The 25,563-nt window shown below is 56.2% G+C and overlaps 7 protein-coding genes and 1 non-coding gene across 8 annotated transcripts; 4 read left to right on the top strand and 4 right to left on the bottom strand.

Moving 5' to 3' along the window:
* Positions 1-883: 883 nt before the first annotated feature.
* On the bottom strand, positions 884-3,495 carry BO70DRAFT_396475 (putative C6 transcription factor; the record flags this gene model as incomplete). Its single annotated transcript, XM_025546627.1, has 4 exons — positions 884-1,970; positions 2,045-2,751; positions 2,872-2,983; positions 3,041-3,495. The coding sequence occupies 4 exons, from the start codon at positions 3,493-3,495 to the stop codon at positions 884-886; spliced, it is 2,361 nt and encodes a 786-aa protein (XP_025399442.1).
* Positions 3,496-5,675: 2,180 nt separating this feature from the next.
* BO70DRAFT_36119 (uncharacterized protein) lies at positions 5,676-6,455 on the bottom strand. The gene has a single exon (XM_025542983.1). The coding sequence runs from the start codon at positions 6,270-6,272 to the stop codon at positions 5,814-5,816; it is 459 nt and encodes a 152-aa protein (XP_025399441.1). The 5' UTR covers positions 6,273-6,455; the 3' UTR covers positions 5,676-5,813.
* Positions 6,456-7,357: 902 nt separating this feature from the next.
* Positions 7,358-9,827, top strand: BO70DRAFT_429230 (transcription factor domain-containing protein; the record flags this gene model as incomplete). The annotated part of the gene is made up of 4 exons (XM_025548057.1): positions 7,358-7,504; positions 7,573-7,701; positions 7,798-9,028; positions 9,075-9,827. The coding sequence occupies exons 1-4, from the start codon at positions 7,440-7,442 to the stop codon at positions 9,825-9,827; spliced, it is 2,178 nt and encodes a 725-aa protein (XP_025399440.1). The 5' UTR covers positions 7,358-7,439.
* A 550-nt stretch (positions 9,828-10,377) lies between these two features.
* On the bottom strand, positions 10,378-13,172 carry BO70DRAFT_405453 (hydrogen/calcium exchanger domain-containing protein; the record flags this gene model as incomplete). The annotated part of the gene is made up of 11 exons (XM_025547119.1): positions 10,378-10,833; positions 10,931-11,019; positions 11,107-11,174; positions 11,240-11,459; positions 11,532-11,836; positions 11,892-11,924; positions 11,980-12,227; positions 12,275-12,316; positions 12,369-12,525; positions 12,582-13,121; positions 13,169-13,172. The coding sequence occupies 11 exons, from the start codon at positions 13,170-13,172 to the stop codon at positions 10,806-10,808; spliced, it is 1,734 nt and encodes a 577-aa protein (XP_025399439.1). The 3' UTR covers positions 10,378-10,805.
* Positions 13,173-16,258: 3,086 nt separating this feature from the next.
* On the top strand, positions 16,259-18,309 carry BO70DRAFT_362081 (glycoside hydrolase family 72 protein). The gene is made up of 4 exons (XM_025543202.1): positions 16,259-16,481; positions 16,531-16,568; positions 16,620-16,645; positions 16,705-18,309. The coding sequence occupies exons 1-4, from the start codon at positions 16,398-16,400 to the stop codon at positions 18,165-18,167; spliced, it is 1,611 nt and encodes a 536-aa protein (XP_025399438.1). The 5' UTR covers positions 16,259-16,397; the 3' UTR covers positions 18,168-18,309.
* A 360-nt stretch (positions 18,310-18,669) lies between these two features.
* Positions 18,670-20,967, top strand: BO70DRAFT_362080 (putative MFS transporter). Its single transcript, XM_025543201.1, has 7 exons — positions 18,670-18,838; positions 19,030-19,369; positions 19,429-19,489; positions 19,578-19,906; positions 20,007-20,403; positions 20,506-20,637; positions 20,787-20,967. Exons 1-7 carry the CDS (start codon positions 18,759-18,761, stop codon positions 20,888-20,890), a joined length of 1,443 nt encoding a protein of 480 aa, XP_025399437.1. The 5' UTR covers positions 18,670-18,758; the 3' UTR covers positions 20,891-20,967.
* A 1,628-nt stretch (positions 20,968-22,595) lies between these two features.
* Positions 22,596-24,887, top strand: BO70DRAFT_314821 (FAD-binding domain-containing protein). Its single transcript, XM_025540288.1, has 4 exons — positions 22,596-22,995; positions 23,075-23,328; positions 23,394-23,623; positions 23,701-24,887. Exons 1-4 carry the CDS (start codon positions 22,723-22,725, stop codon positions 24,747-24,749), a joined length of 1,806 nt encoding a protein of 601 aa, XP_025399436.1. The 5' UTR covers positions 22,596-22,722; the 3' UTR covers positions 24,750-24,887.
* Positions 24,888-25,322: 435 nt separating this feature from the next.
* BO70DRAFT_t165 lies at positions 25,323-25,394 on the bottom strand. Its single transcript has one exon. It is a non-coding gene; the product is annotated as a tRNA-Ala (tRNA).
* Between the last annotated feature and the right edge of the window lie 169 nt (positions 25,395-25,563).

Here is a 25,563-nt window from a genome sequence, read left to right as displayed (position 1 = left end):
GAATGCAAGGGGTTGGCTGGGCTCGTCTACATACAGGTCAGGTAGCAGGCCGCGGAACCACTGTTGAGAATTTATCTGCACTCCGCACAGGCATGCACCCATTACCTGACGTGGTCGCTTCCCCCATCTGCGGAGGGAGGGGCGCGGGATCCAATACTGTAGTGCTAATCGCCCGAATTAGCGAATTCTCGCCGGCCAGGGCGGCCGCACCCCGAACCACTCCGACGGAGGAGGCACGAGCATTATTGGGACGCAGGAGAAAATAGAGGAGCAGCCGGACTAGATTGATAAAACGAAATACCACAGAAAGCCACGCGTGCCGGTTTCCCCAACGTATCGCGCATTGTTGCCCAACAGGGGTGCAGAAGTGGCCATCGCAGCCTGACTGGGTTAAGATCCGACGGGACTGGCGTCATCTCGGATCTAAGTACTGTGGCATTCTGGGCCTAATTTAATAGCGGAATGGTATGGCTGGTTGAAGGAAGGCACCGGTGGTGACCAAAGTCGGGCCGGGTGGGACCGAGAGAACACGGTGCGCAGAACATATCCACTCCCCGAAGGGCAGACCGTGATGACCACTTCTATTGAAATCATAAAGCTCTATCCAATCTATAAAGGGTGTGAAGTGGGGGTACTCTGTAGAGGCAGAGCCGGGCAGAAGAAGTGTGTGTGGGGGTGTATGTTCAAGTCAGTTTGGCTGAAGGACGATAGGCGGTGTAATTGAAAGATGACCGTGTTGAAGCATCCAATTTTCCGAATCCAGTCTGGGTACGACCTGTAGGAAAGAAGATGGCTGGCCGGGCAAACTCGGTCAGCGGCGGGACTTTTTCGGTAATGATGCAAGGTTGGATGGAGATCAAGGGATATTCTAGCGTTGGAAGCGTCACGTCTTGCCAAGGTCGGCGGGGCCTGTGGCACCAAATTCGGGAGCGTGCTCCCCAATCAGTTCCTTGCACACGAGCCACGCTCGCTGCGACGCCGGGTCTTTGGACGACATTTCAGCCAACCAAGAGGTGGCCTTCGAAACCCGCGCTAGCGCTTGCTGGTAAGTAGAGGTCCCTGATTGTGGCCTCAGCAATATCTGGGCGATGAGCACCGTCGTCGACTGCATGATATAATGTAAAATACACCACCACGGCGAAACATGGTAGACCCAGGCAAGGTCGGGAGTGTCCGGCAGAAGGTCGAGCATTTGGCCCGCAACGTCAACGCAAATGCCTGCCATCGTCTCGCAGAAGCTGCCCGGTGGGTCACTGCCTGGGCTTTGCAGGGCCAGCCGGCTGAGACAAGGTTGCGCGATAAGCGTTTTGGTGCTGAAAAAGCGGAACCCCAGGCTCGCCCGCTGCCTCTTAAACATCGGCGACCCCTGTGCGAAGTGAAATGCTACTGGAAGCCGGGCAAGCCATGCGTCCGCCCTGCCGTTCAACATAGAGATCGCCATCTCAATCTCACGCCATGACTTCCGGGCAGTCCCGGGAGCATATAGCAGGTCCACCGACTGGCGTATGATCAGTGCCAGTTCGACGTGGTGAAGGAAGTACAGCGAGGTGTTTGGGGTGAGAGCCTCCAAGGCACCGGCCGCAACCTGATCACTTTGTCTGCTCAGAGCGGACTGTAACCGAAAGGACTCGGGCGTGGACGGGCTTTCGCTCCACTTCCCAGGACTTCTGAGAGACAGCGACTCCATAAAGATGATCCGGGCTTCGTGATCAGCGATCAGTTGCACCAGCTTGCTATCCATAAAGTCTTCTTCCCTGAAAGGTACCGGGAGTGGAGTGGTGCAGAAGTCGTCACACGTGCTGGGTGGCCGACCGGTCATGACGCATAGCGAGTTATCGAGCATGTAAAGAGACCACCAAACCCGATAACGAGTCTCCTTGGAGACGTGGACAATCGAGTTGCTTTCATTCCGTAGATTCAATCCCATGGTAACAGCCGAACGAATGGAGATACCGCAGATTCTCCACGCCCTAGACGACACATAGCAAATTAGCGAGAGCGAAAGATACATCTAGGGAGATGTCCAGAGGGGTGGTGTACTTACCTGTTGACGTGTCCGATAGACATCAGATAGAAAGAAGTCAGCCCCTCCACCTGCACCTGCTGCAGATTCGGATGGTCCAACAAAGCAGTCTCATTCATGCTAAGCTTCCACGCCCGCGAGAAGTAAACGAGACTGTCATCAGACCCAGGATCGGTATTGTGATGCAAGTCGCGCGCGAGCTTTGCGGCGATCGCGAAGATTAAGTTGAGTATTGCAAGCCATTTCTTGCCCGGCCGCACCAAAGGGGAGGAGTAGAACGATTTGTATTGCCCCAGAAAGATCATCTTGCCAATGATAGGAAGCGACGGGTGCACGGCCTGGAAATAGCTATCCACAAGCAAGTCAGCCACCGAGGGAGGTGGGCGCTGGGTTGAGTCCACATCATTGATGACAGGGAGGTCCGAGTCGTCCAGGAAGAAGTTCACAGAAGCAACCGAATGATGGTCCCGGGAGTCTCGAGGGGGCACGGGATTCGACCGCTCGAGAAGACGCTTCAATCTGTACAGCCACGCAATCTCGGAGTGCTCACCCACGAAGCCCATGGCTTGGATCCTCTCATCACGGTTAAAGTCCTCGTCCGTGTAGTCCAGTGCTGCCATGGACGAACCAGGGGATGGGATAGAGACAAGGGTAGCATCGGCCACGATCGAGGCGGACGAGGCCGCTGTGGTCTGCAGGCTGGCGAACTGATCAAGGTCGTCCCTTTGCTGTGACGGCTCTGTTAGAGGGGCAGCCGGAAAGGGGGATGTGAGGCGAGGCGAGCGAGGTTGGGGTGGGCAGAAAGAAAAAAGGGGAGAATCAGCAAGAGAGCGAAGGAAGGGCCTTACATCGGTCAAAATCTGCTCGACATGATGGGCCGTGTCCAAGTCCAGCTTGGGGGCCAGTTCTCGGAAGAGGGCTTCGTACGCCTGGACCTGGCTTGTTAGATCACTGAGCTGCCTAGCACCCACCGTCAGAATGTTCGGACGCCGATTCCATAAGTCATATCACACGCACTTGGCCATCTTTTCTCGTTTGCGGTCGCCATACGAGCAGCGGATACCCGCCTCCTGGCATCGCTGGCAGGATGGGCGGTGACCAGTACACTTGGCTTTCTGGTCGCGACAGTTCTCGCAGGCCCGGCTGACCCGCCCGCTGGTGCTCCAGTTGCCCGATTTCACCGACCTGGGGATGGCTACTTTGGAGTTCAGGCTGCGATCCTCCGAGACAGAGACTTTGGAGTTGCCAGCGGCGGGGGGGTCCGCCGCCGTGCTGGGCGGGAGCGACTCGTGAGAGACGGGAGGGCCATAGGAGGAGGATGAGTGGGCAAACGGGGGCAGGGGCCAGCCACCGGACTTGGCCTGGCGGTCCTGGACGTTGGAGGAGGATGAGGTATAAGCTGGGTACGGGAAAGGGGGGGGTCGATCGTCGTCGTCGTCGTTGTTGTTATTGTTGTTGTTGTTGTCGCTCATTTTCACAGAGACGAGAGATGTGGGCACTAGGCACTGGGTAGCCCCCTTTGGTCCCAAGCCTCGATAGCACGGACAAAGCCAGCTAGCAGCAACAAACAAAGGAGAGTCGCTAATCAGGAGCAAGTAGTGGAGGGAGTATAAGGCCACTATAGACCGGGGGAGGGCAATAATAGTACCCGAGCAAGGCAGAGCAGGGTAGTGTTACAACCACATACGAAGCTCTGCACGCTTGTTGGCCGGGAAGGGACCCAGAACGGAGAAGGGCGAAGTGTGGTAGGCTGGAGCTGACTGCCGGGCTTGGTCTCGCCAGTCGCCACAATTGGGCGGAAATCGGCTCGCGTCTCCGGTACACCAGCAATCCGGCCCAGCGAGCAACTGCTTGCCGTATAAACAAAACCCATGGTTCCCCCCCCCCGAACACCCCCCCCCCCTTTCTCTCCTCTCTTCTTGTGCCCTCTCACTAGTTGCTCCATGGGTGAACGACCTGCCAGACCCCCGTCTCGACCCAACCAAATGCTCGCCCGTGACGACGCCGGAGGGCTCGTCCTTTCTCCTGCCTGACACGCTGGCCGTGCCTCGGTCCCTGCCCTGCCTGCCCTGTCGGATGCCCCATTCCAGCAGGATCTGCACCCCGCGTCGAGGTTGTCGGCGGAATCCCCCTTCCATTTCCCTGAGGGCCATTCGGTGGGAGAAAAAGCCAGGGGGGGGATACCCAGAAGTGAGGCCGTCATCACCCTCCAAACCCCGACGCCAGGGTGCCGCGGTGGCTTTGGGTCTTACGCCGGCGTTGAGGTTCTGAAGGGGGGGGGTATGCCGCCGAGCCATTTCGACAACTAATCTTCAGCCTGTCAGCAACGCCACCTACATCAACAGTTCGGTGTTGAATAACTGTCGGTGGTGCGAGGTGCGTTTCTCGCCAGAAGTGTCTCGAAGGGTCTCCATGTGCTAGATCGTGGGAACCACGCACAAAAACCACCCCGACGCTCTGGCACGTGGTCTGTGTGACCTGATATGCCTTGGAAGACGCAGTGCTTGTTGCTGGCCGCGGTGGGACAAGCCTCCCTGTTCCGTGGGATTCGACGAAGATGGGAGGCTGCCTGCTCCAGGTAAGCAAGCCATCACGAAAGATTCTTGGATCCCCTCAAATTTACTGTCGATCATTTTCTCCTCTAACTCTCGGTGTCGCCCAGCCGGCCCCCTCTTGTGATCTGACCCATCTGTCTTAGACACGTTGGCATCCACCTGAGAACCAACCAGATCGGCGCCTTTGGTTTCGACGATCCCGACGGTTACATCAACATGATCAGGGCCGCATATGATGGGTCTATCCCTTCTGCGTAAGAGGATGACTATCTGACGAAGAGACATGTATACATCTACTGCTTGGGCGTATGCCCGAATAACACCGGGAAAGCAGGTGCACTGGTCTTATGGTGATCACATGCCCGTATCCACGGGCGGGAAGACTATGGCTAGGTTGGAGCGATGTACTTCTTGGCGTGCCATTCAAGTCCTCATTGGCGTACATGACGATATGGCTGGTTTGATGATTGCAGTCGAGTCTATACATTTTGCACAGCTCTTTGCATGAACGGTTGCATGGATTTTCGGGACCTTTGGCAACACACTCGCAGCATGTCTTATGGCGAAGCAATCCGAGTGCTAGGTGCTAGCTCTAGAGCCATTCTAGCACATTGGGGCACTTGGTAGGCAGGCGTGGGCTGCTGATCCCAAGAGTGATCGGAATACATCTTGCGAATGGACGTTGTTGAACAGCCAAGTGAACATACAGGGGTGACAATGAACATTGAGCTAGCTCAACCACACTGACCGATGCAGATACCACCAAGACTCGTCCTTTAGATCATAGTCGTGCAGCACGGACCACTGAGATGTCACATCACCGTCGCCACAGAGCCTTGGGAGGGCCCGTTCTGGGCACCGAGTGGGGTTATCGCTAAGGCTCCGAGTTCGAAACCGGTTCTGAAGCTTGCCGACCATGGCTCCCGTTGTTCGCTTCGGAAGCCACTCGCCGGTTCTCATTCTTTCTCATTCTTGTGACCTCAAGGCACTGGCTCTCGCCCGGGAACCAGCACCAGGGGGACTCTCGGCAGAAGCTTCATGTGCGAGACATTGGCCGACGGCCATGTGGTACGGCGAGTGACGATCCCGTGCGGAGATCATGGGGCGTGGGTTGGGTGATTCGGGGACCTGATGGTCAGTGGTGATCCCCCGCGGGGTTCGGTTGGAGTTGGTGCTGGTATCCAACAAAATGTTAGCCCACGGGCAGAGGGACCTGGGGACATGACTTACATGGCTTAGTTTGCCAACACGCATGCTGTTTGTTGGGCGGGTGAGTGGTGGCACAGCCCAGCCCAGCCCAGCCCAGCCCAAGCCATCCGGCCGCTGCGTTCCATCACCGGAGACCTGCGTACTGGCCCTGTGGGTAAATGACGACGTAAAGTAGCCCAGTGCAAGTGCAATAGACCAATATCGGACGAGACGAAGGGATGAGGGATGGAGGAGATGGAATTGGGATGTTTTGAGTTGGGGGGGGGGGGGGGGGTTGACGGAGACTGAGCGGAGGGGAAGAAGGAAAAGATGGAGCGAGCAGACAGGACCCGAGAAGGCGGGCTGGCTATATAAGGGAGACGAAGCACTGTCCCACGCGCAGACTTTGCCGGGAAGACTGACCGACGCAGCGACGAGAGAAAGGGCCGTGGGACAGACGGGGGAAACAGAGGGAGCAAACAGGCTTGGTGGACCCAACCAAGCATGGAGGAAGCGTGGAGGTGGAGGGGATCATTGGCGAGGAAAACAGTTCCGCGCTCTCAGTGTGGCCGACTGGGCTGGCTGGCTGGAGGCGGACATTCTGTTTTTCCCCTTTCCTCATAGTTACTTGTTGCTGCTGCCTCGACTTTGCCTCCGTCTGTCTCTTCCCCCTCCCCCCCCCCCCCCCCCCAAGGACTCAAGGGCGAGAGCTGAATGCAGCAACACTGTCCATCCTCCATCATTGGCCCTGCAATGCCCCCCCCCCCCCCCCCCCCCCCGGGGGAAGTGGACTGACTGCAAGCTGCGAACCGCCTCCATCATTGGCTTCGGCCCGCGATCCTAGGCCCTGGTCCGGGTGGAACCCCCATGCTGGTCGGCCTCTCATCTTCTCTCTCTCGGTTTCTCCTCGATCTTGAGTCGTGAATCTTGAACTAATGCCTTCCCCACAGACCCAACAGATCTTTGCAGACCTTCACAGACCCCATCCAGATCCCTGATCCCTGATCCCTGATCCCCCATCCCCCATCCCCCAGAGGCGCCCACGCAGTTCGGGTTCGAGAAAGTCCCTCCCACTTGCCATCGAGCACCTCCTCTCTCCGCCTCTCGATGGTCCAATCGGAGTGTGTCTAGCGATCGGTCATGGTCATCGACGGGGAAGTGATACGGTCTCGGAGTGATCACCACGGTGGGATATTAGACTGCAGACCACAGACTGCCAAAGGATGTGGCTGGATCCCAACGTGGACGCGGAAAAGAGTTCCGCGAGCGAAGCTGGCGGTTCCGGGCGGGCCTCAGGATCAGCAGGATGTTAGAGAGCAGTAGATAGAGACTGGCAGAGCACGTAACGTATGTCGATCTATAATCAGAGTTGACTTGCGTCCACAGGAAACGGTGATTAACTGTTTATTACGTATGTATAGTACGTACTTACAGGATCGACGTAGATTTACTCCGTAGATCGTGGTAATGTTCTTTCTTGTCCAGCCTGGGTCCTCAGGCATCCCGCCGCCCGGCGAGTTTGGCCGACCGCCGATGCCGACTTGGCCGAGGCTTTCTTTCTCCATTCTTTCTCCATCCATCCATCCTACACCATCCTACACCATCCACTTCCCCTTCCATCCCCGGGCACTGTCGCCTATCTGTGTCGCAGCCACAGCTCACAGTCATGACTCATGAACCGTAGAAAACACCCCCGACCGACCGACGAGGTCTCTCCCAAACGGAGAAAGTTCGTCGCGTGAGTCCCCCCCCCGCGATTGCAGCGCCTCGACCAGACTGAATGACTGACCCCACATCTATGTACAGCTGCCAACGGTGCCATGCCCACAAGATCAAATGCTCCGGCGACCAGCCGTGCGCTAAATGCCGCCAGGTTGGCTGTGCCGACACCTGCCAGTATGCGCCGCGGGATCGGCAGGTCAAAGTGAGCGAAAGGTAGGCAGACAACTCCAAGGGATCTATAGATACTATACAGCCATCCAGCTCGCGTGTCTGTCTGTCTGTCTGACTGACTGACTGACAATTCTCCAGTTATCTGCAGCAACTGCTGGCCGAGAACCGGCAGCTGCGTCGCTCACAGCCGAGCCCCTCGGCCAGCGCGACCGAGGCCGACCAGGAAGCGCCCGGACGCGGGCCGTCGCGACCTGCAGAGGCGCCCGATCACGACGAGAGCAATCCCAATGTGCGCAATCCCTTGATCGGGGACCGCGCCTGGTTCCACCCCTACGATCCGTCCGCGCCGCCCATCTTCGTAGGCGAGGCCGCCTGCACCGCGTTTGCCACGCGCTTCCGCCGCTTCCTGACGGGCAGCAATGCCACCGCCCACATCCCGCGCACGCAGTACGTCGAGGACTACAATATCGCCGCCGCCAACACCGGCGAGGTTGCGTGGCCCAGTCTGCAGCAGGCCCGGCTGTTGCTGAAGATCGCGCTGCGCCAGATCGGCTTCATCTACCATCTCGTGCTGCGCCGGTCGACGCTGGAGAAGCTCGAGGAGATCTACCAGACGGGCGACTTCGCGTGCCAGGTCAACCAATGCAAGTTCTTCGCGCTGTTTGCGTTTGGGGAGGCCTACTCCATGCGCAAGGAGCCGTCCTCGGGGTCCAGGGTTCCGGGGACCAAGTACTTTGCGCGCGCGCTGAGTCTGGTGCAGGTGCTGCCGGAGCGGACGAGCATCACGCACCTGGAGACGCTGCTACTACTGGTATGCTTCCCTGTCGGTCTGCTGAATCATGCTAATGACCAGTCCCTATTCTCGTACTATCTGAACCGCCGGCACTCGGCGTATGTCTTGATCGGGAGCGCCATGCGTCTAGGACTGACGATCGGGATGAACCACAACGTCCCGGAGACGCAGATCATCGACCCGGTGGAGCGACAGCACCGGGTGCGCATCTGGTGGACGATCTATATCTTCGACCGCATGTGGGGGTCGAAGATGGGCCTGCCGTCGCAGATCCTGGACGACGACATCCACCTGGACATGCCGTGCAACATCACGCCGCCGGCGCTGCACGAGGGGCAGTTCTCGGACACGGAGTATCTGAAGGCGAACATCACGCTGGCGCGGATTGTGGGCGAGACGATCGCCAAGCTGTACAGCCGGCGCAAGTACAGCGAGACGTTCCTGCAGCGGGTGCAGAAGCTGCTGAAGGCGCTGAAGAACTGGGTGGAGACGCTGCCGGCGCATCTGCGGCTGGACCAGGAGGAGCCGGAGATGAGTCGGACGCCGGTGGGGTCGCTGCATCTGTCGTTCAACCAGGTATGCAGACTGTCTCCCACTTGATTCTACGCTCTAACGACCTCAGTGTGTAATCCTCACCACCCGCCCCACCCTCCTACACATCCTCATCAAACTCAGCGAGGACACGCACCGCGAAGACCGCGAAGAGATCTCGCAGCCGGTGCTCACGCTGGGCGAGGCGTGCATCCACGCGGCGCGCCACTCGCACTCGATCATCCTGCGGCGGTGGATCAACGGCACGCTGCCGACCTTCGGGTTCTTCCACGCGCACTACCTGTTCTCGGCGGCGCTGGTGCTGGCGACATCCAGCCTGACGCCGATCGGCAACCCGGCCGACCTGGGCGCCTTCGAGACCGGCATCGAGGTGTTGCGCGCGATGAGCGAGAACGGCAACCTCGCGGCGTCGGAGTTCTACCTCAACCTCGAGCAGGCAAAGTGCTGTCTAGATCGGTATCTGAGCGAGCGGCGGCGCGATAGTCGGGGGAGATTGAACGCGGCGGCGGCGATCGGGCCGGGGACGGTCTCGGCGGTGGTGTCCACCCCGACTAGCACTAACCCCCACAACCTCGTCGAGGGGCCGGGCCAGGGGCATGGACAGGGGCACGGGCAAGGACAGATGGGCCTGGACTTTAACCCGAACACCCCTGGGCTTGTCGAAGGTGGTGTTGGCGTGGTGCACGACGGGTTCACGACGGCGATGGCGTTCCTGGAGCCGACGATGCAGGATTTCCTGGCGCAGAGCGACTTCGATCTGGGCATGCTGCATCCGGTGGATACGTTTATGAATGAGGAGAATGTATATGCGATGGGGGTATAGCTAGTCGTATGTATTTCGATCTTCTATCTAGATATCTATGTCTGAATCTGGCTTGCCTTACTTGCCTCCTAGATAAGGTACTCAGCTAGGTACCGACCGTCCCATCACGTATTACCTACCTACCATCCATGAACATCAACATCAACATCAACATCAACATCCACATCACAATAAACATCAACATCAACATCACCATCAACATCACAATAAACATAACCACCAACCACCCACCGCCATTTCCACACAATACCCGAACCCTCCCCTCAACAGGACGTTCTGCAGGTCCTTATCTAGATACGCAGCACAGAGACAGATAGCGATAGAGCAAAACAACCCCCACTGTCGTACACCCAGGCCCCACCACCACTCAGTCTGTCCTGCTGCGGGAGCGGTAAGTAGAATGGTTATCCAGGATGAAGACCGGATTAGCTTGGGGGTTGAGTATTATCGCGGTTTGTCTGTCAGCTGTCTATATAGTAGTAGCTGGATTTTTTTAAGGACTAGAGGATTAAGATTGAAGAAGGAGGGAGTAAGGAAGAGGAAAGAAGAGTAGGTTAAAAAAAAATATGTATGTATGTATGTATGTATGTATGTATGTATGTATGTATTATCGTGTTCTGTTTGGTATGTATATGTGTGTGTGTGGATTGATTTGGGTGGGTAGGTAGATAGATAGGTAGATAGATGCATCTAGATAGGGCGGTGGTGTGGTGGTAGTGTAGTGCGGATGTGGTATCTGACATAGGCCAAGCAAGACAAGACAAGACAAGACAAGACAAGAAAATAAAAGAAAAGAAAGGGTCGAAATTCATGCGAGTGAATAATAGATGAATATATAAATAAATAATATACACGCGAAGGGAAGGAAGGAAGGAAGGGAGGAAGGAAGACCATCTATCGATACACTGATGGGTGGGGGTGTATCGGAATCAGATCAGAATCAGATCAGATAATGGTTGGCGGTTTGATTAAATTAAATTAGGTGTCGGTCTTGGAGGGGTAGAACCTAGTTATCATCTGGGTTAGTAATAGTTTTCACGTATCATGATTATATAGCATGGACTTGGGGGTAGGGATAGAGGGGGAGGCAAAAGGAGACATACCAAGCAGCCACGGCAATAATCAAATACATCATCATGAGCAGAACGCCCTCGAGCCAGTGCGATTTGCCGTCCGCGATGAGATAGTTTACCTGATCGAAGTCACGTCGATTAGCCACCATGCCAATCCCAACCCCAATGCCAACCCGACTCTATACTGCCAGATGTGAGGAACATACCAAAAGCACAGCGACGAAGAGAAGGATGACCTGGAAGGCATCGAAATAGAGAGTCATGTCGTCGTTACCTAGTCCGGTCAGCTTCATCTCATGCCATCCGATTCGGGGAGGGGAGATAAAAGAGGTAACGTACCCATTCCCCACCCAATCACAATAATCAGCGGCAAAACCAGCAGGGCAATCTGCATACTAGAGCCCACGGCCACTCCGATCGCCAGGTCCATCTTGTCCTTGCACGCGACAGTCACGGCGGTGGCATGCTCGGCGGCATTCCCGACGATCGGCAGCAGAATCAACCCGACAAAAGTCTCCGAGATATTGCCCGTCTGGGTGAGTGCGTCGATGGAATCCACCTAACCTTTTATCAGCCTTGCCCTCGCCACCAGAGATAGTTGTCACTGTCGAACAAGAAAACGTAAACGTACCATAAACTCGGCACACAGCGCCACAAAGACCGTCGAAATAACCAGGGTAAACACCGCCACCGGCACGCTGAGCTGCGGCTCCTCTGTCTCGTCGGGCTCCTGCAACTCGACGTTCTGCGCGTGCTCGCCCGCCATCCCCGCTGTCATCTTGCCGATGCGCGCGATGCCCCGGCTGGCGTCGCCTTCGTTGACCTTCTGGCTCCGCTTTTCGACTTTGGGGCTGGGCGCGTTGTAGATCTCCGTGTGGGACTTTAGTTGGAAGAAGAGGTAGCAGCCGTATACGACCAGCAGGATGACGCTCGTGCCTGGGGTGTGCGTGTTAGCTGGGTGGGGTATCATGGGGGTGGTGTGGGGGCTTACCTCGTGATAGGGGGGCGACGCCCGCATCGCCGGCTGGGATTGTTAGCTGCTGGATGGATAGGTTGGGACATGGGGGATGGATGCTCACCGTCAGACCACGCGTGGAAGGCCGTGGGAATGATCAGACTGCCGACTGCCAAGGCGAGCAGACTGGCGGCGGTCTGGGCGACGACGGGGTTGAAGTGCTGCTCCAGACGGTCGATGCCCCCGAAGAAGAAGCACATGCCCATGACCAGCAGCAGGTTGGAGAGCATACTCCCGATCAGGGAGGTTTGCACGATGGTGACTTCGTTGTCGACGAGGGCGATGATCGCGACGATCAATTCGACGGCGTTTCTGTCCAGTTAGACGGGGACATACTGGGAGCAGAACGGGACACCTACCCGAACGTTGCGTTGAGCAGACCCCCGATCGTCTCTCCGGTGCTATGTTCATCAGTACAAGTAAAGTCTTCCTGCTAGGAAAAGGCAACCCTACCGCATGGCAATCTCCTCGGTCGCATAACTCAACATCGCCGCAAGGGGACTGCTCCCGTTAGCTGCATCACGGGGGAATGGACGGGGGTCGTACATGATCGCAATGAAATTCACCACGAACACCGCCACGGGGGGCACATTGACGTAGTTCAGCGCGACTACACCGGTCAGGTCAGCCAGCTCTCGCGCACGGACAGGGGTGGATGATATTCACTTCCGACGGGCGCGGCAAACAGCAGGACGTTGATCCACGAGTTAAACAGCGTGGCCTTCAACTGGCCCATCGCGGTGAACTTGCGCTTGGGCATCGGCTTGGAGGAGTCGGTCATGGAGCGGTCGTCTTCCGTGGGCCCGAACATGCTGTTCAGGGTCTTCCTCTTGCGCGGGCGGCCGTCCAGGGTGTCTTCGTCGGCGCGCGGGACATTGATGGGGTCACGACTGTGCATGGAGGGGTCAGGCTTGTCGCTCTCGATGCGCGTCACCTGGTCGGTGCCGGCCGACTGGGGCGGGAGAGTGTCTGAATGCTCGGGGCCGGTCAGCCCATCGGTCATGTCGCGGCGACGGCGGCGCTCCTCGGACAGACGCAGCTCGCCCTCGGACAGCACGGGCGAGAGGCGGTTCTCCAGCTGGATGGAATTGGTGCGTCGCGGACCCCGGCGGAACTTCTTGAAAGGGTTGTGCGAGGAGGCCTCGCCTTCGTGGTCATACCAGGCCAGATTCCTGGCTTGTCGCTTGTAGATGTCTGCGCCACGACCTGGTCAGTGATCGATGGGCCGCGACCTGGAAAAGGGGGGCACTCACGCATGATCGGATCAGATCAACGGAATAGGGGAGAGGGGGGGGGTTAATTCTAAGCCGATAACTAGAGAAGTAGAAGAATTAGGCGCGAGCAAGGATTATATGGAGCAGGGTTCTATGCGATGACGGGGATTTTGACTTCGACTGCGCCGCTGGATGGGCTCAGGGAGGTGTCACTGCGCCATGGCTCGCTCCAATGGGCAGCAGGCAACGGGGACATTCCACTCACCGACTGACGTGGGATGGATGCGATGCGATGGCAGAGGCACAATACTGGAGCAGAGGGAGTGTCCGGTGTGGCTGGGGACGAGGGTGGATGTCGCTCAGCCTCGGTGGCTACTGACAGGATCTGGAGGGGTTCGCAGTAGACTAGAGATAGAAGGCAGATGGGTCCAGGAGATGGAAGATAATATGGAGGTGGAGGTGAAGAAGAAGATGATGATGGTGGTGGAGCAGCGCAATGACACAACAAGACAAGCGAGCGACAAAGCCAACGAACAGGCAGGAGCGAGAGCGAGTGAGTTGTCAGAGCGTGCGAGATGCGACGGCAAGCAGAGTTTGCCTGCCTGACGACGAGCATCTTGGCCATCTCATTCACTCTTGTGTTGCTCAATGATGTCGCTCCGGGACACAGCCACACTCGTCGCGCTAGTGCTGCATTCTGCCCATCGCCGGCCCCTGATTGGCTACGGGGCCTGATTGAGTGCACCCACCGCCTGTCCATGGGCGCTGAGAGGAGATTGGAGGTCGCTTGGGAGACCTCCGACCTCCCCTTCCACACTGCCAAGACGCGATTGACTTTGACTAGTCCGGCGGAGGTCTGCAGCGTGCTGAAGTGCTAAAGTGCTGAACCGGGGTGACTTCTTGCCTGTCCACTTCAGAGAAGTTGTGCGGAATGGAGAAGGAGAATCCGGGTCTGCTTGCAGGAACCCCGCCCACTGTCAAGGAGAATCAATCAATCGATCTGAATGGCCCCATCATTCGCCAGGAGTGGCGGTCGTCATCAAACTCAAACGGGAATCCAGCCCCTGGCGGGTTTCGGGCGGCCCCATGTGGTCGCCCCTGATTGGCCGCCGGAAAACAAACCTCCCCCCTTCCTGATGTAAGCAGACTCAACTTCCGCCACAAGGTGTGGCTTGTAACTCGCACTGAGCCACATGGCTAAGCCAGCCGCAGCATTTCATCTCCAGCCACATCTCCAGCCACAGCATGCGTCCCCTTGGCAGACTGAGAGAGCCTCCAGCGCCCAACTCCAACAGTCACATCTCATCCCGTCGGGAGAGTGTTCAGCAAAGCACTCCGTACTCCTTTTCGCAATCTGCCCAGACTGAAGAAGGTAAATGAACAAGTGGGAAGGATGAGCCCTACAACACACTCTCCCAACACCGCGGGCAAACAACACCCGCAGGAGAGTGAGACAGCCAACGATATATATTTGGTACCACCCAAGCCCAACACCACGTCGAGACGCAGCACAAGGAATCGGCGGACCAGCAACGACTGGCCCCGATGGATGGTGAGACCGTGCTTCATATGTGCGGAATGACTCCTTGCGTGGCCGGGATGGCCGATGAGGTCATCGCACGCGCCAGTCCAAAGGGACGACGACAACAGACGTAGATATCTATCTAGCAGCAACCAGAGGGTGATGGTCGGGCGACACAACGGCAGAAAAGGAGAAGAGGGGCGGACCGGGTCTGTGTTGGTTGGTTGGCCCATTGACCGACTAGGAAGCCACCGGATGATCTTGTGCTTGTGCTTGCGAAAGCTTGGTTTCCCGCCGGCTGACTCTCTGGCCTGACTCTGCTTGCTACTATTCTTGCTATGTACTCCGTAGGGACCTATACTTACTATAGATGTGCGGGGGCGTAAGACATCTTAGTCTACGACAAAGGATAAACTCAAGGAGTTCAGGGCGTCCAGAAGTAAGAGCCAAGGGTTGAGGGAGATTCTTGGTATCCATGGAGAGCGCGCAAGAATGCTTGACGGGGTTTTGATTCAGCCGGATCATCCAAACAAGCTTCATCTACGTCGAACGCCATCAACAGAGGCGGCACGGAGTAATAATCAGCAATCAGAAAATCAAATCCAAAATCCGAATTCGCATCATGTCTCATACAAGGAGTGGGCCCCAAGGGCAACGTTGTTACGTTTAAGTTACCCGACCGTACATTAGTTTACGGGCCCCCGGCCGCGCCAGGGCCCTTTCGCGGCGGCAGGACCCTTAGACCCTGCCAGGGTCCGGGGTGACCAGTACGGTTTGATACGGCGTATTGTGACGGACAGCCGGACCGGGCTGCCGCTTGGCATTCTTGGCTTGGCGCGGCGGTGGATCGGCGGGCTGTCTCTTGTCTCAGGCCCTCAGCGCGCTGTAAGCACCGAAGCAGAGGGTGTGTTTCTGATTGGAAATACACAACGGTGTGAGCCAGTAATTCTGAATCACGGACAGCCGCCCGCGAGAGAATCCCAATAAGCGGACGCCCCACTGGTGGCTCCAAGAGGGGGGGTGATTTGCCTGGGTGGCGGGCCAGGAACTGGGCAGCCCGCGGGTCTGGACCCGTATTGCTGATACGGGCGGTACAAAGTCAAAGCAGGGTCCTGGGCCAATCAGCCGCAGGGTCCGGGGCGTTTCAGCCCGCCCTCCCTTCTTCTTTGGGATTCCTTTCTGTATACTCTACAGTACTCACGGTCGTTGTTTGTCTGGGACTTTGTAGGAGAGGGGGACACAAAGGAAGTGCTGGATGCCCATGGTCATGCACATGGTGTACTACTGGTACTATCATATTAGGAGTGAAAATGCACAGTACTGCGTACTGTGTGAAGCAACTGGTATTTATTTACCTTGGGGCTGGCAACCCACAGGGATCAACACGCAGGCACTCCAATCAGCGCCGTCCCCCGGGATGCACGGCGGAATTTACTATTTTTACAGCGGGGGGTGTCGTAATCCCCCGTCAGCCGGTAGGACCCTCCTTTTCTGCCCGGCTTCTTTTACTCTTCCTCCTCCTCCTCTTCCTCCCTTCCTCGTCATTCTCTCTTTCTTTCCCTCCTTCCCAGCCCCCTTCCCTCACCAACCTCCCTCCTTCCACGGCTGCTCCGCCGTCGTCACTCGTTCTATCTCTCCTCGCCTCCTTGGGTATTAATTCCTGTGGAAATTGATATACCAAGGCTGCTGTCTCTTCTGCAGTGTTTCCCCCCCCCCCATCAACACACTCTCGTTCCACCCACCATCATGAAGCTCGCCACTGCCCTCACCGGGGCTTCCCTCCTCCTGGGCCGCGCCATTGCCGCGGACCTGCCTGCCATCGAGGCCAAGGTACGCACGAAGCATCAAAGCTGGTAGTTGCAGAACTAACTGCTAGCAGAGTAACAAATTCTTCTACTCCAACAACGGCACCCAATTGTGAGTACCTCCACCCTGTATTGTTGTTGTGCCTGCAACTAACAGAACCAGTTTCATCCGGGGTGTTGCCTATCAGCGTATGTCCATCGAATGCCGACCACTATACCGGCTATACAGATACTAACACCCCTCCCAGAGGACTACTCCGGAAACGGGAGCACCTCCGGCAGCGACTACACCGACCCCCTGGCCGATGCCACCTCGTGCAAGCGGGACATCCCCTACCTGCAGCAACTGCGCACCAACGTGATCCGCACCTACGCGGTCGACCCGACCCAGGACCACACTGAGTGCATGCAGGCGCTGCAAGATGCCGGCATCTATCTGATCACCGATCTGTCGTCGCCTTCGACCTCCATCAACCGCGACGACCCCGAGTGGAACACCGACCTGTACGAGCGCTACACGAGCGTGGTCGATGCCTTCGCCAACTACACCAACGTCATCGGCTTCTTCGCCGGTAACGAGGTCGCCAACAGCCAGAACAACACCAACGCCATCGCCTACGTCAAGGCCGCCGTCCGCGACATGAAGGCCTACATCAAGGCCAAGAACTACCGTTCTTCCCTGGGTGTTGGCTACGCCACCGATGATGACTCCACCATCCGTGACGACCTGAAGAGCTATCTCGCCTGCGGTGAATCCGACTCCATGATCGATTTCTTCGGCTACAACATCTACGAATGGTGCGGTGACTCTTCCTACTCGACTTCCGGTTACAAGGCGCGTACCGAGGAGTTCCAGGACTACCCCGTCCCTGCATTCTTCTCCGAGTACGGCTGCAACAACCCCTCCCCTCGTACCTTCACGGATGTGCCCGTCCTGTTCGGGGACCAGATGAACGACGTGTGGAGCGGCGGTATCGTCTACATGTACTTCCAGGAGGCCAACGACTACGGGCTGGTGTCGGTGTCTGGCAGCAGCGTCAGCACGCTCAAGGACTTCTCGAACCTGTCCTCCCAGATGCTCAAGGTCACCGCCACCGGTGTGAACAGCAACAGCTGGTCCGCCAGCAACACGGCCACCCCTACCTGCCCGAGCGTCGGTACCGCGTGGGAGGCCGCCAGCTCCCTGCCCCCGTCCCCCAACTCGGACCTGTGCACGTGCATGGAGGAGTCTCTGTCGTGTGTGGTGAAGGACTCGGTCTCGAGCAGCAAGTACGGTGACCTGTTCGACTACATCTGCGCCAAGGGCGACTACTGCGACGGCATGAGCTCCAACTCGACCAGCGGCGACTACGGCGCGTACAGCGTGTGCTCGACCAAGCAGCAGCTCAGCTTCGTGATGAACCAGTACTACGAGAAGCAGAGCGCCAAGGCCAGCGCGTGCGACTTCAGCGGCGACGGCACCACCACCTCGTCCAGCGCGGCCACGGGCACCTGCTCGTCGTTGCTGCAGGAGGCCGGCACCGCGGGTACCGGCAGCGTGACCTCGTCCCCGACCAGCGGCGGCAACGCGGGCGCCAGCTCCAGCGCCAGCTCCTCCAAGGGCGCGGCGGGTATGGTGGCGACCCCGGCGACCGTGCGCATGGGCAACTGGCAGCTGGGCGCGTACGCGGTGACGGCCGTGGGCGCTGCCATGGGCATGATCCTGCTGTAGATGTATGGTGTGGAATCGTTAGCCGTACATAATTGAAGTCTACATTGTAGATGGCACATATTGATTTCATTCTGTTAGAGTAATCTTACCATTTTTATTTCAAGTACTTTGACAATCCGAAGTTCACATTTATCTTCCTCCAGTCAACCTACCTATCTACCTGTAGACCACCTGTAGACTACTACTAGACAGCCATGAAGATCTCCCACATCTGCAAGTGTGAGTCACATCACAGCACGCGATCAATTCCCCGATACATCTCTCTCACTGACTGTCACTGTGACTGTGCCTGACTGATACCAGTCAGTCTGCATCCTCGGCCGCCCAACCCGACCCACCACCGGCATCGATTATCGGGCGCCCACCCGAGCTCGGCGCGCCCGTCGCAGCCGCCGAACTGCCCGCTCGGCCACACAACCGGGCTGCCGAGCCGGGGAGCGATGCCCATATATATATAAGATGTGTCTGGAAGTCTGTCTGGAATGGGTGGTGGATCCGACTGGCTGACATTGCTGACATTGCTGAGGTTGAATATTTCTTCTTATCTCAGAAAACCTAATGCAGGGTGGAAGATTGACAGAAAGAGGAACCATGTCGGGTATGGAGTTTACTGGATCGTCTGTGGGTGGAACACCACCAGATCCAAATCCAAACCCACATGCAAACCTGGGGTCGAAACCGGATTCGAAGGATAAATCGACAACCACAACCACAACCACAACCACAACCACAACTACAACCAACACAAACACAAACACAAACACAAATACAACAACCCTCTCCCCAAACCACCAAAAATACCAAAACCAACCGGCTACACCCTCCCCCCCTGGCACAAATCCCTCATCCTCTTCACCGTCAGCTTCCTAACCCTAACCATCACCTTCTCCTCCACCTCCCTCCTCCCGGCCACCCCCGAGATCGCCAGCGAGTTCCACACGACCACCGAAACCCTCGACATCACCAACGCCGGCGTCCTGCTCGCCATGGGCTTCAGCTCGCTGATCTGGGGGCCCCTGAACAAGCTCCTGGGCCGACGCATCGCGTACAACATCGCCATCCTGGTGCTGGTGGCCGCGTCGGCCGGCACGGCCGTCGCGCGCGATATGAGGACATTTACGGCCCTGAGGGTGTTGGGCGGGTTAACGGGTACGGGGTTTATGGTTACGGGGCAGACGGTTTTGGCGGATGTTTTTGAGCCGGTATTTCTTTCTTTCTGTCTTTCTTTCTTTTTTTTTGGCTAATGTGGATGATTGTATAGGTTGTCCGTGGCACAGCGGTGGGATTGTTCATGGTGGGTACGGTGGCCGGGCCGGCGATTGGTATGTCTAGTATACACTACATCTTGACATCTTGACATCCTCTTCATAATCCTACCCTATGATATGAAAAAAAAAGCTAATAAAGAAGGCCCCTGCATCGGCGGCATCATCGTCACCTTCTCCAGCTGGCGCAACATCTACTGGGTGCAAGTGGCCATGTCGGGCTTCGGGCTGGTGATGTCGCTGCTCTTCGTGCCGGAGATTCCCTCTGCGGACGCAAAGGCTGCAGAAACAGACACGGATGCAGACACGGATGGAGAGACACATGCAGATGCAGATGCAGATGCAGATCTCGATCTCTCCGAGAAACCCACCACGAAGAAACAGAAGCAAAAGGTGTCTTGTCGTGAACTCCTCTCCGCATTCAACCCCGTCCGCGTGTTTCGGTTATGGGTGTATCCTAATATCTTCCTCGCTGTACATATCCCCTTCCCCCTTTATAAAAAAAAAAAAAAAAAAAAAAAAAAAAAAAAAAAAAAAAAAAAAAAACCGCAATACTAACAAAAACCAACCACAGGATCTAACATGCGGCCTCCTCTCCACCTTCCAATACAGCATCCTAACCTCCGCGCGCTCGATCTTCAACCCGCGCTTCCACCTCTCCACCGCGCTGGTCAGCGGGCTCTTCTACCTCGCCCCAGGGGCCGGGTTCCTCGTGGGCAGCGTCCTCGGGGGCCGCTTATCCGACCGCATGGTCAAGCGGTGGATCGTCAAGCGGAATGGCGTGCGACTGCCCCAGGACCGTCTGAATAGCGGGCTGATCACCCTGCTGGGCGTGTTGCCTGTCGCGGCGTTGGTGTATGGCTGGACCCTGCAGGAGGGGGTCGGCGGGATGGCGGTGCCCATTGTGGCGGCTTTCTTTGGCGGAGTGGGGCTGATGGGGAGTTTTAATGGGCTGAATACTTATGCGGCTGGTTTGTCTCTCTCTCTCTCTCTCTCTATCTATTATTTCTTTTTTTTTTTTGGAGAGGGGTATGATGCTAATGTTCGGGATGGGATGGGATGGATGGATGTAGAAGCCCTCCCCCACCGCCGCTCGGAGGTCATCAGCGGGAAGTACATCATCCAGTATCTCTTCTCGGCGGGGAGTAGTGCTGCTGTCGATCCGTTGATCGGGGCAATTGGTGTGGGGTGGACGTTTACTATTTGTGAGTCATTTTCTTCTTCTTCTTCTTCTTCTTCTTCTTCTTCTTCTTCTTCTTCTTCTTCTCTGTGTTGCTCTTTCTTTCGTCTGTTTTCCTTCGAAAGACTTGATTCGGTACTTGCATTGCTAATACCAGATGGATTACACATGTAGGCGTCTTCTTCTCCCTCATCGGAGGCGTCCTGGTCATTCTAATTACCCGGAAGGGACTGGATATGCAGCGGTGGGTGGAGAGACGGATCGGGGTGCAGGGATGAGATTTCTATCCGGGTTGGTCCTGAGATTTGTGATTTGAGGGAGAGTGGGATTGAGGACGGACGGACTACGGTTATGCATCATGATTAATGATTGGTGATGATTGACAACATGATAGATATCATGATAGATGATGTATAAAAGATACCAGGTACTAGAGATAGAGGACAGATATACAGCTTCATACAAAGAATAGACAGTCTCTTTCATCTTTCATCTTAATTAACAGTTCTAGATGTACCACTCTCGAACATGAATCTGAACATACCTCCCGGCTTGAAGAAGCAGAACCAGCGTCATCTGCATTATACCCCTATTAAGTACTTCTTCGGAGACAACCCATGTACCAGTCTAACCATCCATGATATACCCAACCACCATTTGCCATCCTGCTTCTGAAACCCGGTGAGGGAAAAAATAAAAAAAAAAAAAAGGAATTATAGGTGTCGGGATCCTGTCCATACCATCTACCGGGGGAGCAAACAAACAAACCTCGGAAGGAATCATCAGAAATCGAGCTATGTCCCTACTGGCACGGAGTAGAGTCAACGATATCTCTGTTTGACATAGGGTGGAGATAAGGGCAAAACATGACTGAATCTGTATTGTTTTATTGACTACGGGGTACAGAATATCATGTCTAGTTATACACCCTCGAATGAAGCATAATGTATAGTCAAGCAAAAAAAAAAAAAAAAAAGCAATACAGCCACGCCACGTCAGACCGTCTCTCAGCCAAGTAATTGAATTGGTCTGGCGAGGCAGGAGCGGTGAGTCATCAGAATCAGACAGGTCATATGATATGATATGTAGTTATGGATGGCTATTCATTTCATTCCGATCCAGCATGAGGGATAGGTAAACAGCTACCGAGACATTCTCAACACACAGACAGTGTTGAAGGACTTCAAGTACCTTCAAGGGAGAATAGAATCAGCAGACAGAAATTGGCAGCGCTCATCAGTACCACCGAACAGTTTCGTTTCGCGTGGGCGAGAGAGAGAGAGAAAGAATCTACCACCGGTTGGCCGATTCCAGAATACCCCAAGTATACCCGAACGAACGAACGAATGGCGCGATTCCATCCCCCCCGTGCGATCACCAGGGTCCGCGGCATGATGTCAAGGAATGGCCCGAAACGCATCCAAGAAGCACCTGAAACACATTCCTTCCATCCATCCATCCATCCCCATGGCTCGGTCGGTCCGGTGCGGCTGATGCGCAGGGGAGGGGGAAGAGGGGGCAATTCCCCCGTCGGCCCTAATTTTGGGTCAAACAAGACGGCCGGGTCGGATCTCTCTCCCCTCCCTGCCACCCACCAAGGAACAAGAAACACAACAGGATAGGAAACCGCACAGCGGCTGCAAATGTAGTCTGCCATCTGCCATCTGCCATCTGTAACAGAGCGCACACCAGATTGCGGGACAGAATTCTACCGCGAGGGGAGAGGTGTTTGCGGGCGGGACCATGTAACGGGTTAAGTGGGTGAGTTACATTAGGTGGTGGATGGGGGGGTGGCGTCGAACAGAAATTGGCTTTGGGGCCGAGGTGAGATGCTTGTCGCAGGCATATTGATTGATCACTCCGTACTCCACTACCGGTATGTTTTCAATCATGGATATGCAGGTGCAGATGGGATTGATACGGTTCGGTTGGTGGCGAGGCGAGCCGGGGGGATAAATAGGCCGAGGCGTCCCATTCCCCATTTCCCGGTAGGTAGAGTCAATCCGTGGGGGTTTTTTCTCTCTCTTTTCCAGGGAGAATTCGAATTCTCTCCCTCCCTTTCTATCTACCTATCTATCACGTTATCATCATCCATTTCAAAAACAATAATATGTTCTGGCACGCCACCTTCACCCTGCTCGTCGCGCTGGGCGTGAGTCCCATCCGTGCAAGAAGCTCGCTATCGGCCATCAGCCAGGAGAAATGGGACGCGCTGAGCAAGAGCGTCGGGGGACGGGTGCACGACGGCGAGCCGTTTCTGGCGCCCTGCTACGACAACTATAATGGCAAATTGAAGGTCCCGGATTATGCGGAGTGCACGCTGCTGCAGAGTAACCGGTCCTCGAGCGTTTTCATCGCGGGGTATTTTGGGGGGTATCAGAATGTGAAGCCCCCAGTATCGTGATTATGATGTGTCGGTGGTCGGTGGTCGGTCTGCTGACTGGCCATGAATGAATGAATAGGCAAACTGGGGCTCCTGTCAAGCAACAGGCGCCGCCTGCGTGCTGGATACCCTCATCAACCCCGACCTGTCCTCCCCCGTGGCGCTGAAATGCGAGCAGGGCAGCGTGCCGAATAAGTACCTCGAGGTGCAGAGCGTCGCGGATGTGCAGGCGGGAGTGAACTTCGCGCGCGAGAATAATCTGACGCTGGTCATTAAGAACACTGGCCATGATTACAAGGGACGCAGCTCGGCGCCGGACTCGTTTGCTTTGTGGTGAGTCTGTCCTGTCCTGTCCTGCTCTGCTGCACCTCACGAGGGAGGGTTACTGACGCAAGAAGGACCCACAACTACCAACCCCCCCTCCAACTGCAACAGAACTTTATCCCGGCGGGTTGCTCGTCCGCCGTCGGAGACGTGATCACCTTCGGGGCCGGACAGCAATTCGAAGGGATCTACGAGTTTGCGCACGAGCACAACTACCGCGTGGTGGGAGGAACGTCCAACAGTGTTGGAGCGGCGGGTGGATGGATCACCGGTGGAGGCCACAGCATGCTGTCGAACGAGCTCGGTCAGCCCTAACTACCCCCATTCCCATTCCCATTCCCACCCCAGAACCAACTAACCAACTAACCAACCCAACCCCAGGCCTCGGAGTCGACAACGTGCAACAGCTCAAGGCCGTCCTCCCCAACGGCACCTACGTAACGGCCAACCGATGCCAAAACCAAGACATCTTCTTCGCCCTGCGCGGTGGCGGCGGGGGCACGTTCGGGGTGGTGATGGAGATGAGCACACTGGCGCACCCCGAGAAGCCCGTGCAGCTGGCGGAGGTGATCTTCGCCAGCATGGACAACGAGAGCGCGCAGAAATTCCTGGACATCCTGGTCGCCAACGCCGACAGATGGGCCTCGGAGGGATGGGGTGGCTACATCTCCCCCGGCCTGCTAGGCAACCAAGTATCCAACCTGCTCCTGGCCACCTCCCTGCTGAACCAAACCGCCGCGGAAGTGTCCATGAAGCCGGTCCTCGACTTCGCGCGCCAACAAGGCACCATCGGGATCGCCAACGTCACGACCAGCCCCACATACTTCGCGATGATCAAAGCCATCGCCGCCGCGGCGGGCCTCGACCCCCTCTCCTCCATGGCGATGTCCTCGCGCATCGTGCGCCGCGAATCCTTCCTCGGCGCGGCCAACCAGACGAAACTCTCCACCATCCTCAACGACATCCTCACCACCAGCCAAAAGAGCCTGCTGCCGGACATCTCCCCGCTCTTCATCAGCGTCACCTCCCCCACAATCTACTCGCAGACCATGCCGGCATCCGATCAACCCGGCGGGCCCGGCGCGTCGTCCGTGACGCCCGCATGGCGCGACGGCATCTGGCACGTCATCCACCTCAGCCCGTTCGATGCCATCATCACCGACCCCAGCATCGTGAATGGCATCTGGCAGAAAGCTCACGATACGATGAACCCGCTGCGCGAGTTCACGCCCGACTCCGGCGCGTATCAGAACGAGGCGGATACGTTTGAGAATGACCCGATCAGTACCTTCTGGGGCCGGGAGAATTATGAGCGGCTGTTGAGGATTAAGAAGGTGGTGGATCCGACGAATTTGTTAACCGTTCATCAGGGCGTGGGGTGGGATCGGACTGAGGAGAGGTTTCAGTGTTATCCGGATGTTTCTATCTAGGGATCGGTGGATGATGGATGGCCGAAGTTGGTGTTTTGTTTTGTTGTTGATTTTGAATTTGGTGCAGATGTGGGCTTGGATTGTAGGGTAGGCTGTTGTTTTTTTCAAGTTTTTCAGTACATTGAGATTTTTCCGGAGTGAATAACGTTCAGCCCCTTTTTTTTTCACTGGCACGCACTTGTACACCTGTCTTTTTGCATTGCAAATCCCCAAGCATTATAGAGCCATTAGTTCAACGGTGCCATACCCGACGAACCCTCCCTGTTTATATACCTACCGGTACACTCTATATATATATATATATTTATTCCCGCCCAGCTCTTGATAATCCCATCCCAAAACCCAGCACTCTCAAAAGAATTAACTGAATACAGTACAGTCCCGTCTAGTCCAATAAATCTGACCGATCGCATTGACACTCCATACAAACAGTTGCCTACACAAAGCATGCCCCCAGCACAAACCACGTTGAATCCCACCCCGCCAAGCAGCCGAAAACAGGCTCCACAGCACACCCACAAACCACAAACCATCACCATCACCAAAAAAAATAAAAAATAAATAAACAAAAAATGGAGCTGCGGGGAATCGAACCCCGGACCTCTCCCATGCTAAGGGAATATTATACCACTAAACCACAGCCCCATCGGATGGAGGGACGACGTGTTGATGGCTATGAGAGACGGGGCTGTGTGGTGGTGATGGTGATGGTGTTGGGTGTCAAGGAACCAACCCGATATCTATATTTTATGTGGTAGGCTAACCACTGCCAATCAGAGGTTCAGAATAAAGAAGGTTATCCAATATTGTTGCT

The sequence above is a fragment of the Aspergillus heteromorphus genome, assembly GCF_003184545.1.
Source record: "Aspergillus heteromorphus CBS 117.55 chromosome Unknown BO70scaffold_12, whole genome shotgun sequence".
Classification (NCBI taxonomy): Eukaryota; Fungi; Ascomycota; class Eurotiomycetes; order Eurotiales; family Aspergillaceae; genus Aspergillus; species Aspergillus heteromorphus.
The sequence above is the reverse complement of the archived record's forward strand: the minus strand, read 5'-3'. Positions and strand labels throughout refer to the sequence as shown.